This window comes from Bos taurus, chromosome 25, assembly GCF_002263795.3.
Source record: "Bos taurus isolate L1 Dominette 01449 registration number 42190680 breed Hereford chromosome 25, ARS-UCD2.0, whole genome shotgun sequence".
NCBI classification, from domain to species: Eukaryota; Metazoa; Chordata; class Mammalia; order Artiodactyla; family Bovidae; genus Bos; species Bos taurus.
The window spans coordinates 27644637-27658811 of NC_037352.1; the positions used below are offsets into that span (position 1 = coordinate 27644637).

A 14175-nucleotide genomic window follows, 5' to 3' on the forward strand; every position below is an offset into this window, starting at 1 on the left:
CAGAAAGTGAAGAGGAACTTAAAAGCCTCTAATGAAAGTGAAAGAGGAGAGTGAAAAAGTTGGCTTAAAGCTCAACATTCAGAAAATGAAGATCATGGCATCTGGTCCCATCACTTCATGGCAAATAGATGGGGAAACAGTGGAAACAGTGGCAGACTTTATCTTTTGGGGCTCCAAAATCGCTGTAGATGGTGATTGCAGCCATGAAATTAAAAGATGCTTACTCCTTGGAAGGAAAGTTATGACCAACCTAGATAGCATATTGAAAAGCAGAGACATTACTTTGCCAACAAAGGTCCATCTAGTCAAGGCTATGGTTTTTCCAGTGGTCATGTATGGATGCGAGAGTTGGACTGTGGAGAAAGCTGAGTGCCGAAGAATTGATGCTTTTGAACTGTGGTTTTGGAGAAGACTCTTGAGAGTCCCTTGGACTGCAAGGAGATCCAACCAGTCCATTCTAAAGGAGATCAGTCCTGGGTGTTCTTTGGATGGACTGATGCTAAAGCTGAAACTCCAATACTTTGGCCACCTGATGCGAAGAGTTGACTCATTGGAAAAGACTCTGATGCTGGGAGGGATTGGGGGCAGGAGGAAAGGGGACAACGGAGGATGAGATAGCTGGATGCATCACTGACTCGATGGACATGAGTTTGAGTGAACTCTTGGAGTTGGTGATAGACAGGGAGGCCTGGCATGCTGCAATTCCTGGGGTCGCAAGGAGTTGGACACGACTAGTGACTGAACTGAACTGAACTAATGGGCCAAAGTCAGTCTTCTGTATCTGCTTTGTGCTGGTTTGGGGCAACATCATGGGGTAAGATTAGAAAAGTCTGGAACGTGGGTTAAGGAAAGTCTGAGTGGGCTTGAAGGTTTTGATAATTGGAGAGAGTTAGAAATAGTTCATCGGAGAAGGCATTGGCAACCCACTCCAGTACTCTTGCCTGGAAACTCCCATGGATGGAGGAGACTGGTAGGCTGCAGTCCATGGAGTTGCTAAGAGTCGGACACGACTGAGTGACTTCCCTTTCACTTTCCACTTTCATGCATTGGAGAAGGAAATGGCAACCCACTCCAGTGTTCTTGCCTGGAGAATCCCAGGGATGGTGGAGCCTGATGGGCTGCCGTCTATGGGGTCGCACAGAGTCGGACACGACTGAAGTGACTTAGCAGCAGCAGCAGCAGCAGAAATAGTTCATGAACAGTCTGGTTGGTGAAGGCTGGTAGGCAATCCTGGAGAAGCTTTGAAAAAAAACAAAACAAAACAAAACAAAAAAACCCCTCATTAAACAGGGGCTGAAAGTCAGAATGAGAGTTAATATGAGAAGGGGGCCCAGTAAAAGTAGAACACATGGCATCCAATCCCAACTGCTTAACCAGTTTTCCCATGAATTACTGAGATGTTGATGTATTCTTAAGACCCTATTTTTCAGATTCCTTGCTGCCTCCTTTACAACACCCGATTTATTGGCGTAGAAACAGCAGGCTTAGTCTAGAAAAAAACATAGGCCTCCTTTTTCTGCTGTGAGAAGATCTAACCCTCTTCTGTTTTGAAGGACCACAGCTGCCAGGGAATCTAGATGGCCCTGGAGACTGATAAGGCTGGTGGCTACTTCTTCTAGGCTTTCAGTGAGATCCTTAGAGAGACTGATAGTAGTTTAAAGAGGTCATGAGCCCTGCAGTTCCTGTTCCAATACCTGCTGCTATTCCTAAACTTATCAATAAGAGAATGAATTGAATTGCTTCTTTGGGTCGGTTGTGGATTAGTGGGATAGGAGGGTTTGGTTGTTAGGAGCAATAGAGATACACCAAGATCAGGGTTATTTAAAGGGGCTGAGGAGATATGGGAGAAGTAAGGTATCAAGTCTTCTAATGTCTCATTCGGAGAAGGCAATGGCACCCCACTCCAGTACTCTTGCCTGGAAAATCCCATGGACGGAGGAGCCTGGTGGGCTGCAGTCCATGGGGTCACTAAGAGTCGGACAGGACTGAGGGACTTTACTTTCACTTTTCACTTTCATGCATTGGAGAAGGAAATGGCAACCCACTCCAGTATTCTTGCCTAGTGAATCCCAGGGACAGCGGAGCCTAGTAGGCTGTCATCTATGGGGTCGCACAGAGTCGGACACGACTGACGTCTCATTGCAAGTGTGAATTGGAGGCTCAGAAGAATTAGGGATGAGGGTGTCGGGCTTAAGAGTAGGGCAGCGTTCAAAAGAGAACTTAGGAGATTCTAGGAGGGTGACGTGAATTAGTTGGATACGAGAAGGTGATAGAAGAGCCATGGCCTTGTGTGAGAGTAAGTCCTTAAGGTCATGTGTTGAGTGAATGACCGTGGGTGTCCCAAAAGTAAGTTTTTTGCTTTCTTGAGCGAGAAGTGTAGCTGCAGCCAGAACACGCAGGCAGGCTGGCCATCCCTGTATGGTGGTATCCAGTTGTTTTGACAGAGAAGCAATGGGGACAAAGTAAGGGCCCTGCATCTGTCCTAAGACTCTTAGGACAGTTTTATGTCTTTCAGTGTGTAGAGTATAAAAGGGCGAGAAAGATCAGGCAGTGTTAAAGTTGAGGCCAAGAGAACAGCTTGTTTTAGAGCATTAAAGCCCAAATATACATTTGACTTAAAAGTATTCAGTTCAAGAGGCTCCAAAAGATCGCGCCGCCCCTCCCCCCCACCCCCAGTAGCTGGGTATAGAGGTTATGCTAGGAGGGCAAAATTGGGGATCCAGAGGCGTAGATACCCAGCCACGCCCAAAAAGGACAGAATTTCTGTTTTTGATGTAGGAAGTGGTAGGACAGATATAAGCGACTTTCTGTCAGTAGTTATATGTCTCTTTGCTGATGTCAGGAGAGCTCCAAGATACGTGACCTCAGGAAGGGAAAGTTGAGCCTTAATAGGAGATACTTGATAGCCCTCAATCAGCTAGGAAGTTGAGGCGTTGTATGGTATGTCGCTGAGAATGTATGAGAGAGGGGCTACAAAGGAGAAGAAGAGCATCTATGTATTGGAGGATAGAGCTTGGGGCCTGGGGCCCTGGGCACCTTCAGTCTCCAGAGGTGAGTCCAAGGAGTCTGGGCACAGATGGGTCCGAGACTCCTGCTCAGGACTGGGAGGAAATGTCCGGATCCCTAGAGGGAGGTTAGGGCAGTCTACCTTCCAATGTTCCTTTATGCCACAATTACTACATGGACTGGGAGGGGGCTTGGGTTTTAGGCATGAGCCGGCCCAGTGCCCTTCTTTACTGAACTTGTAACAGGGCCTAGATGATTTATTTTCTCTGTCAGAGGATTGAGGTTTGGAGTCGTGTAGGGCAGTGGCTAAGAAATGATATTTAGCATGATCTCTCTGGGCCTTTTCTGGTTTTGCCTGTTCTTCCTGGTTATTGAAAAAATTTAAAGCCAAGTTTAAAAGATCTCGTTGAGAGGTTTGAGGGCCTTCCTCTGCCTTTTTAGCTTCTTTTGAATGTCTGAGGACTATTGGGAAATAAAATGGGTATTAAGGACAATAGTACCTTCTATTGAAGTTGGATCTAATTTTGTATATTTTTGTAGGGCTTCTGTTAATCTAGCCAGAAATTGTGCTGGATTTTCATCTGGTCTTTGAGTTATTTCTTTGAGTTTATCAAACTTAACAGCTTTATGTCCTGTTTCTTGGAGGCCTGCAATAAGGCAAGTCACCATGTGATTACGAGCTGTTCGCTCAGGACTCCTTGCCTGGTAGTCACAATTAGGGTCGTCCCTGGGATTGGCAGCTGAGCCTACAAGCTTAGTATCATCAGTTTGACGTATTTCATTGGCAGGAGCGTGAGTGGCTTGCCAGACTTGTTCTTTTTCTTCTGGGAGGAGAGTTCAGTTCAGTTCAGTCACTCAGTCATGTCTGACTCTGAGACCCCATGAATCGCAGCACGCCAGGCCTCCCTGTCCATCACCAACTCCCGGAGTTTACTCAAACTCATGTCCATGGAGTCGGTGATACCATCCAGCCATCTCATCCTCTGTTGTCCCCTTTCCTCCTGCCCCCAATCCCTCCCAGCATCAGAGTCTTTTCCAGTGAGTCAACTCTTCGAATCAGGTGGCCAAAGTATTGGAATTTCAGGTTTAGCATCAGTCCTTCCAAAGAACACCCAGGACTGATCTTTAGAATGGACTGGTTGGATCTCCTTGCAATCCAAGGGACTCTCAAGAGTCTTCTCCAACACCACAGTTCAAAAGCATCAATTCTTCGGCGCTCAGCTTTCTTCACAGTCCAACTCTCACATCCATACATCACCACTGGAAAAACCATAGCCTTGACTAGATGGACCTTTGTTGGCAAAGTAACATCTCTGCTTTTGGTAGAGGAGCTGCTACTGCTAAGTCACTTCAGTCGTGTCCTACTCTTCGAGACCCCATGGACCGCAGCCTACCAGGCTCCTCCATCCATGGGATTTTCCAGGCAAGAGTACTGGAGTGGGGTGCCATTGCCTTCTCCGTGGTAGAGAAGAGTATAATGTAAATATGCCAGGTCAAGTCATAAGACTGGGTGAGGTAGATGGACATGAGTTTGGGTGAACTCTGGGAGTTGGTGATGGACAGGGAGGCCTGGCGTGCTGCAATTCATGGGGTCGCAAAGAGTCGGACACGACTGAGTGACTGAACTGAAATAAGTGTCAGGGTCAGAGGAAAAAGAGCCAAGACGTTTTTCGATTTGAGATAAATCGGAGAGGGAGAATGGGATGTGCACCCAAACAACACCTTCTGTACCACCCACCTCTAATAAGGGAAGGAAGGGAGCGGGAAGGGATTCAGGGTCCTGTCTCTTTAAGGCCGTTCGCAGCTGGGTAAAAGAAGGGGATTTAGGGAGGTCGGGATAAGGACTTGAGTCACCGGTAGTAGCGGGTGGAGCTGAAGCCCAAGAGCCCTTTTCCGAAATAGGCCTGGGGGGAGGGTCGGAAGCGGCGGCGGCCTGCGCCTGAGAGGGGAGAGGAGCCAGGGGAATGTAAGGTGGAGGTTGTGGGACCGGGTCTGCTACGATAGGAATAGAGGCGATTGGAGGTGCAATATGGTCAGAAGGGTCAAAAGAAGAGGAAAAATCCAAACAGGGATCAGGAGATATAGTATTGGGGGGATGTGGCCCAGAATGGGCTAAAAGTATTTGAGAAGTAGAAGAGGAAGTACAGAGAGAGGGCCAAGAGTGGAGAACAAAGAAAGCCTGAACATAAGGGATCTCTGACCACTTGCCATTGCCGCCGCAGAAGTAATCGAGGTCCCCTAAAGTAATGTAATTGAGAGTTCTGTTTTCTGGCCACTGGGCCCTATTATCCAGTCACCACACAGTGGGAGAGTAATAAGTGAATGGCTTTGGCCTTCTTTCTCCTTGAAAACCCAAGGTTTTTTAGGTTTTGGAGAAGGCAGGCTAAAAGGGGTAGGTTGGGACTGAGAATTTCCCATTATAGTCGAATAGGGAGGTAGGGCAAACAAGGGCGAGTGAAAAAAAGGAGGAGAAAGGTCCGAAAGAAAAGGCGTCCCCGTTCTCACGGCCTTCTCAGACAACGACAGGGTCTCTCATGAAATGGGTGTCCCCTATTTCAAAGTGAGACCAGGACCCAAGGGCCGTGGGATCCTCTACCTAGCGCTGCTGCTGCTAAGTCACTTCACTCGTGTCCGACTCTGTGCGACCCCATGGACAGCAGCCCACCAGGCTCCCCCGTCCCTGGGATTCTCCAGGCAAGAACACTGGAGTGGGTTGCCATTTCCTTCTCCAATGAGTGAAAGTGAAAAGTGAATGTGAAGTCACTCAGTTGTTTCCATCGCTCAGTTGTTTCTGACGCTCAGCGAACCCATGGACTGCAGCCTACCAGGCTCCTCCGTCCATGGGGTTTTCCAAGCAAGAGTACTGGAGTGGGGTGCCATTGTCTTCTCCCCCGCCTAGCACTAGGGCTTCAAAAACCAGATGAGAGACAGAGGATCTAAGAGAGCAGGAATTCACTCACCCCTGCAGGCGATGAAATGAGAGCCGGTGTGTGGATGTCAGTCCAGCAAGGTAAGTGGAGAGTCCCATCTTGGGGGCTCGTCCCAGTTTCTCTGGGAGGTCCAAGGGAGGGAACCACAAAGGTGGGCTCAGGAGAGGAACCAACCTAGCCGTGGTGGGTCTTCCCTCCCAGGTTTTGGCACCAGAAATGTAAGGCGAGCATGGAGAAAAAGATAGCAAGCTGGGCATTCAGGCAGAGGAAGATTTATTATAGGAAGAAAGAAACTGGCTTTAGAGAGAAACCAGTGCCCTCCCTTTACAGCCAACCCTTCTTATACCCTATGATGGGAAATTGTGCCCCGCAGGAAGGGGGCCTCAGTTTATCTTTAGCCCACAGCTGGGGTCTTGTGCTCATGTAGTGAACAGGGTCTCATGGTTGGGTGGTTACATAGTCTCAAGAAACTGGCACCAGCAGGGAAAAACAGGGTATCTCCTTAAGGAAAAAACAGGATGCCCAGCAGGGCAATGTGGCCACTGTGACTTCATCCCTTGTTTGTCAGGTCACCACAATGGGCCATATTTTACCTATATGCTATGAGCCACTTGTGAATCCTAACAGGTGCAGATAGATACAGGAATTCACGACGTGCTCTCACCCCAGAAGACAGGACACTAAGGGGTGATGGCACTGTACCAAATCCACCAAAATGGCACAAATATTCTCTTAAACTGAGGACATTGAAGATACTGCAGATGCAGGGAAATAAAAAACAAAAAACCTTTTCAGAGTGTTCCTTATCTGACTACAGACAGAGCTTTCTCAGAGTGAAAGTGAAAGTGAAAGTGAAATCGCTCAGTCGTGTCTGACTCTTTGCAACCCCATGGACTGTATAGACCACCAGGCTCCTCTGTCCATGGGATTTTCCAGGCAAGAATACTGGAGTGGGTTGCCATTTCCTTCTCCAGGAGATCTTCCTGACCCAGGGATTGAACCCGGGTCTCCCATATTGTAGGCAGCCGCTTTACCGTCTGAGCCACCAGGGAAGATTTCAAGCTGTTGTTAATTCCCTCTCAGGGGAGATTCCAGCTAGAAAGGAGATCAACCAACCACTGACACCAGAATGAAAAATTGCATAAACAAATACTATCACAAAGTGTTGAACTTGCTGTGGTTCTCATAAAAGCCCATTTGCCTTGTGTAAAAGTCCATTTGTTTTCCCAGAGGCCCTTTCTCCCTCCTTCCTTTCCCCTGTTAAGTTAGTGTATGTTGTTCAGTGGCTAAGTTGTGTCCAACTCTTTGCGACCCCATGGACTGCAGCATGCCAAACTTTGTGTCTTTCACTGTCTCCCAGAGTTGGCTTGCTCAAACTCATGTCCATTGAATTGGTGATGCCATCCAACCATCTCTTCCTCTGTCGCCCCCTTCTCCTCCTGATGGCAATCTCCTGCTTCTAGTTTTGGTATATATCCTCTACATCTAGTTTTTCAAGAGTCTCTTCATCTGCTCTTGAGTGCGTTTGTGAATAAACCTTGTCTTTTTGCCTGGTGAGCTATTGTCAGTTCATTCACAGTCCCCCACCAACACAAACTTAAATTAGTAGAGGGAAAGTTTTCCTCCCAACGAGGGTTGGAAAAAAATCAACACATGTTTACTACCTTTGATGGTGTGAAATGATTTGATTTACATTTAAAAAAATCACTTTGGGTATGTTATTGGTGTTGTTAGCAAGAGAGGTTTTAAGCTTGCTTGTAAAAGAAAGGGATTTAAGTTCATAGCTAGAGGGAAATATATTATCTTGGGAAAGTTTTTGTTTATATGAAATAATGTACATAAAGTTATAGGGTTTCCCTGATGGTTCAGTGGGTAAAGAATCCTCCTGCAATGCTGCATATAAAATAATTATCACTTCTATAGAAAATCAGCTTCCATTTCTGAAATTTCAAACATCTTACACTATCCCCATCACTAAGTGTGCCCTTGCCCTTAATTCTTTATCTGAAAACACACTTCAATCTAAGGGTACGATCGCTGTTGTTGTTGTTTTTACATCCATTAGGTCTCCCCTAGTCTAGCAATTTCCTAACAAGAGCCTCATATATTCCCAGACTTTCTTCTATCTGAGAAGGCATCAGCAGCAGCCTGCTCATGGCCCATCTAAGATCTTCCTAACTGGCACACATATATATGTACCCACATCAGACTTCTCTCCATCTCACAATATTGAGAATTAACACCTAAAGTCATACCAGACATAAAGATCTACAGAAGTTTATCTTAAATGCAACTGCTGGGGGTGGAAATGCTTAAGCATTTCAGTCTCAGCGTTTGGCAGCCTCCAATGTTTCAGTGTTTGATGAATGAAGCTCCTTTTATTTGGAAGGCCTTGTCCAATGTCTGGGAGCTCAACAAAAGCAGAGAGAAACTAAGTGGAATAGGTAAAGGCCAACTCCCCAACGCATCGAACTAGGTACGGGTGCAGAAAGCAGAGACCAAAGTCTTCAGCGGAGCTACAGCCCGCAGCTGCGATTAAGGGGGAGTGGGTGGAGCCCTGTCTTTAACCCCGCCCACGACTGAGCGGACTCGGAGCCAATGAGTGGGCGGCCTGGGGCGGAGCGACCTGCGTACGACGTGACGCCATGACGCTCCGGTCGGCCCTCGGCCGGGCGTACGCCGAAACTGTGGAGTTCTGAGGTGGGTTATTTGCCAGTCCCGGAGCGCCGCAGCGTGGGAGCCCTCAAGGCGAGGCGAGTCGAGTTACATGACCTCGGGTTTCAGGGACGAAGGGAGCAATCACCCCCCAAACCTTCCCCAGGCTGGGCGACATGAACTCAGTGTTAATTGATCTCGAAAGGAATGCCAAGTCAAGGTCTCCGGTGGGGTGGACTCCCGGGCCGCCTCGCCTCAGCCTCGCACGCCCCAAGTAGCCGGGCTCTGAGCCTTTAGGGAGAGGCAGCCCAGCGGGATGGAAAGAAATAGGGACGCAAGGGAAGGCCAGCGTTTATTCGCGCTGTTGAGCGCCTTACGGGTTAAATCCTCGAAGCACTTCTGTGAGTAAGCCCAGTTGTTATTCCCATTTGGTAGAAGGGAACACTGAGGCTTGAGGTTAAAATTACAATAGTGAAACGTGTAAACACCTCTATAAAGTGGTGATTCCAGAAGGCCAACAAAGCTGTTTCTGCACTTGGGCGGTTCTAGTGACAAAATTCTTTTGGTGAGTCACAATCGTCAGGCTAAACTTTGGAATTTATTTTCAGGTGACCAAAGCCACATCATGTCCGTAGTTCGTTCATCCGTCCATGCCAAATGGATCGTGGGTAAGGTGATTGGGACAGCAATGCAAAAAACTGCTAAAGTGAGAGTGACGAGACTTGTTCTGGATCCCTATTTATTAAAGGTAAGGAACATCGCTGTTTGCAGATGGCATTGATGAATCACCAACATGTTCAGGGTTCTGAGCAGAAACACACCGTTAGGGAAGATGGGCTGAGCCAGTGCTGCACATCAGGCGTTGTGCTGGTTGGTGGATGTAACACAACGCATGATTCCTGGTTCACCTCACATTTTAGAGACTGCACAGAGTTCATTTCAATTCAATCTGATGACACTGTTATAGACATTCTATGTGTAGAGTACTGCAGAAGGTAAGACTCATTCTTCCTTCCCTGGTTGTTAAAGGGGAGCATTTTTTTTTCCGGCCATTCCAGGCCACATGTGGGGTCTTCATTCCCCAACTAGGGACTGAACACATGCCCCCTGCATTGGAAGCACAGAGTCCTCACCACTAGACCACCAGGGAAGTCCCAAGAGCATTCTTGATTATATAAGATCAAGCTGAATCTCCAAAAGGACTTTATCCAGGAACTTCTTCGGAGGTCCAGTGTCAAGTCTCTGCCTTCCCGATAGGGGTTCGATCAGGAATTAGGACCCTACATGCCATGCAGTGCAGCCAAAAAAAAGATTTTATCCAGAAGACCAAGTTGGGGGCAGGAGGAGTGAGGGAAGTCATTCCAGCCATGGTGAATAGTTTGTGGAAGTTCCTTTAGCCATGTATTCACCTAAAACAAATACACTGCCAGTTACTTATACAGCAAAAACAGATTTACTTGGGATCAGCAGAGAATTGCAGATCGGGGTCTGCAACCATGATAAGCCACGTGTCGGTCTCCCACAAAAGTAGAGGTGACCAGAGAGGAGCGTGCTTTTACAGAGGGGACGGTAAACAAAGAGTCTGTGGCGTTTTGTTGGCTGAATTGTTGCTGGGAAAGAAGAGAAGGAGATCTTTCTTCCTGTTGAGCTCTCATGACAGGGTATGAGAACTTCCCCTTCTGGTCTCCCAATTCTGAGTTTTTTGTTTTTGTGTTTTAGTAACTTATTTATTTTTGACCGTGCTGGGTCTTCATTGCTGTACGTGGGCTCATTAGTTGTGATGCACCGGCTTAGCTGCCCTGAGGCATGTGAAATCTTAGTTCCACAACCAGGGATTGAGCCCATCTCCCCTGCCCTGGCAGGTGGATTCTTAACCTCAAGATCACCGGGGAAGTCCCTTGACTCTGTTTAATTGAAGTTTCTGTTTATTAATTTCTTACACATGAAAAGGCATGACACTGTATTGGAGCAGCCAGTGCTTTGGCGAGGTTGAGCTCAGAGCTTGGTACTAAGTAGGCCTTGGCTTTGAATGAACGCGAGAATGATTGGAATCGGAGTGGGAAGAGTCTCCTGTGTCATAGTTTTGATTTCAGCCTATGAGAAAAGGAGATAGGTAAGGAAATGGGTGAGGAGGCTATTGCAAATGTCTAGGATGGAAATGGTAAAGGACCAAACAGTCCATGGAACAATGAGGATGGCGTGGAAAAGGTGGGTTTCGGGCAGGAAGGTACAGAGTCCTTAATTACGTAGATGTGCTAGGGAGGGAGGGGCAAGGGCCAGGGGTGTTTCTGCATGCGAGGTTAGGCACCCTGGTAGGCACAAGTGCTGTTTGTTATCTAGGATCAAACATACAGGGGCCTTTTCAGGGTCTTGTGAAGCTGGATAGATCCCAGCCAGAAGAACAGCCAGTCTCATCATCCTCCCAGCCCTTTGACTGCCTTGAAGCTGCTCCGTAAAATGGCTTGATCCCAAAGCAAAAACAAAAATAAAACCACAGAAGCAAGCTGAAGAGTGACAGCATGGTCATTGGTCTTAGAATCATTGGTGTGTACTGGCTGTCTTTTGTTGTTATTTTTTAATGTTTATTTATTTATTTTTGGCTACATCGAGTCTTACTAATAGTTGCATTACCTGGGCTTCTCTCTAGTTGCGGCACTCAGTCTCCAGACCAGGTCGGCTCTGGAGTTGGGGCATGCGGGCTTAGTTGCCCCATGGCATATGGGATCCTAGTTTCCCCGACCAGGAATCAAACCCATGCCCTCTGCGTTGGAAGGCGGATTCTTAACTACTAGACCACCAGGGAAGTCCCCTGGCTATTGTTTGCTAGCTGTGCACCTTACTTAACCTCCCTGAGCTTGTTTTTCATATCTGTTAAATGGAACTACCTGCTGTGGCGGGGTTGTCTGGAGGAAGAGATGGTTCTGGTTCTCATCTGTGGCTTGTTTGCAATACTTTGAGGGAGGCATGGAGCTAAGTGCTTTACATACATTATAACGTTTTGTTCTGTTGATAACCGGATGTTTTTTGGCTGGAGAGAAGACTCTACCAGGAAGGAAGAGTTTATTTATTTTTATGTTGGGTCTTTGTTGAGGCTCTCCAGCTTCTCTTGTTGCACCGCTGGAGCTCAGTGGTTGTGGCGCTCAGGCATAGTTGCCCTGAGGCACTATGTGGAATCCTAGTTCCCTGACCAGGGAATGAACCCCCATCCCCTACATTGGAAGGTGGATTCTTAATCACTGGATCACCAGGGAAGTCCCAGGAAGTTTAAATAGTGTAGAAAAGGATGATAATATAGAGCAAGGATACTGCAGGCAGTGGACTTGGAGAACCCTGGGACAAGATCAGCTCTGGAAAAGTCATTGTTGTTTTCCAGAAACTAAGTGGCTAATTTTTGCGTTGGAAGCCTTCATAAATATATTGTTGCTCATTTGCTAAGTCACGTCCAACTTTTTGTGATCCCATGGACTGCGGCCCACCAGTCTTCCCTGTCCTCCACTATCTCTCAAAGTTTGCTCAAATTCAGTCTATTGAGTCAGTGATGCTATTTCCGTCTAACCGTCTCTTCATCGGCCGCCCTCTTCTCCTTTTGCCTTCAATCTTTCCCAGCCATCAGGGTGGATTTGGAAGGTGGATTCCATAAGTATATTACCTGTTTCTTTTCCCCAAGTCCCAGCTTGTTTTCTGGACATTCTTTTTTCAGACTGTCTACTACCTTGCCAGGTCATCAGTGGGAAGTACTGATGTGTTTCCTCCTTCTCTCAACAGTATTTTAATAAGCGAAAAACCTACTTTGCCCACGATGCTCTCCAGCAGTGCACCGTTGGGGATATTGTGCTTCTCAAGGCGCTCCCTGTCCCAAGAACAAAGCATGTGAAGCACGAACTGGCTGAGATCGTTTTCAAAGTTGGACAAGTCGTAGATCCAGTGACTGGAAAGCGCTGTGCAGGAACCACTTACCTGGAGAGCCCAGTTGATCTAGAGACCACCCCGCTAGCCAAAAACCTGGAAGAACTCAGTCTCTCCACAACACAGTGAAGGAGGATCGGAAAACAGAGCCAAAAGGGAATTTCTAAGTTTACTCTATGGAAAAATTTTTCTCAGTTTCCTCACAAACCGTCCAGTTTCTCGTCTGGTATTTATGAAATCGCTAAAAGTAAATGAAGTAAAGTCTTTGTTATAATTTTTCATAAAAGTTTATGGTCATGTTTCAGATTTTCTTCTTGGTGGACTTACTTTTCTGTTGCACAGAGTATACCTAGCAATCCACTACATTGTTCTGTAGGCTCACTGTTTTAGAAGGTATATATATTTTTCTCATTCAAAGGAATCTTGAATGTATCTTAAAACTTTTATTTTGGGAGAAGAAAACCTTTTGAGATCATAAACAGATAAGACCACATTAAGTGAATATTTCAGTTCAGTTCAGTTGCTCAGTCGTTTCCTACTCTTTGCGACCCCATGAACTGCAGCACACCAGGCTTCCCTGTCCATCACCAACTCCCAGAGCTCACTCAACTCATGTCCATAGAGTCAGTGATGCCATCCAACCGTCTCATCCTCTGTCGTCCCCTTCTCCCCCCACCTTCAATCCCTCCCAGCTTCAGGGTCTTTTCCAGTGAGTCAGTTCTTCGCATCAGGTGGCCAAAGCATTGGAGTTTCAGCTTCAGCATCAGTCCTTCCGATGAACATTCAGGACTGATTTCCTGAATGTTTAGTTTTGATCATATATATTCAAAATTCAAGTTTTTCTCTGATTTAACCACAGAAACAATATGCTTGGGTCAGACTTTATCTGATTAAAGTCTGTATTAATTAGAATGTTGGCACGTAGAAAGTAAAACTAAAATTCTATCATTTTTCTTTTATCCTGTATCCTAGGGTAGATTAAATAGGACTGAGTTCTTAAAATCCATACACTGGTGAAGTAGAGGAATTTCTCATCCATGCATCTTTTTCTTTTTCCCTCAGCTGCATCTTGCAGCACTGGGATCTTATTTCCCCGACCAGTGATTGAACCCGTGCCTGCTGTACTGGGAGCTCAGAGTCTTTTTTTTTAAAACCTTTCCTTTTGTATTGGTGTATACAGCTATACAAATGAACAGTTAACCACGTTGTGACAGTTTCAGGTGAACCGCGAAAGGACTCAGCTGTACATATACACGTATCCATTCTCCCCCTAATTCCCGGGAGCCTGGAGTCTTTTTTTTTTTTAACTTTTCCTTTTGTATTGATGTATAGCTGATTAACCATGTTGTGACAGTTTCAGGTGAACAGTGAAGGAACTCAGCCATACATATGCACATATCCATTCTCCCCCAAATTCCCGGAGCATGGAGTCTTAACCACTGGACTGCCAGGGAAGTCCTTCACACAAGCATTGAAGTTGGAGAGTTTCAGAGTTTTACTGCCATTCATTGATAAACCATGATAACTTAGATTTTGACCTGATGAAACACTGAGCTACACATTTCAGTGTTCTGGCTCCCACAAGGGACTTGGAGCATATTTCAACTTCAGCTAATAAGTGTATTGTGCAAGCACTGGCTTCCAGTAATAACCACAGGCCCTGCCCTCCCCCAAACCC

General features: G+C 46.6%; 1 protein-coding gene across 2 annotated transcripts; it reads left to right on the plus strand.

Annotated features, from left to right (window-relative positions):
• Window positions 1-8583: 8583 nt before the first annotated feature.
• Window positions 8584-12801, plus strand: MRPS17 (mitochondrial ribosomal protein S17). Of its 2 annotated transcripts, none has more exon segments than NM_001024500.2 (3): window positions 8584-8689; window positions 9200-9339; window positions 12357-12779. In NM_001024500.2, coding segments are annotated over 2 exon segments (393 nt in total). In that variant the 5' UTR covers window positions 8584-8689; window positions 9200-9216; the 3' UTR covers window positions 12627-12779.
• The last annotated feature ends 1374 nt before the right edge of the window (window positions 12802-14175 follow it).

Bases quoted from the DNA above. Each gene is read 5' to 3' on its own strand.
- MRPS17 (XM_005224873.4), top strand. From the start codon at position 9,217: ATGTCCGTAGTTCGTTCATCCGTCCATGCCAAATGGATCGTGGGTAAG. The intron at 9,340-12,356 runs GTAAGGAACATC...TTCTCTCAACAG, and splicing joins TGGATCCCTATTTATTAAAG to TATTTTAATAAGCGAAAAAC.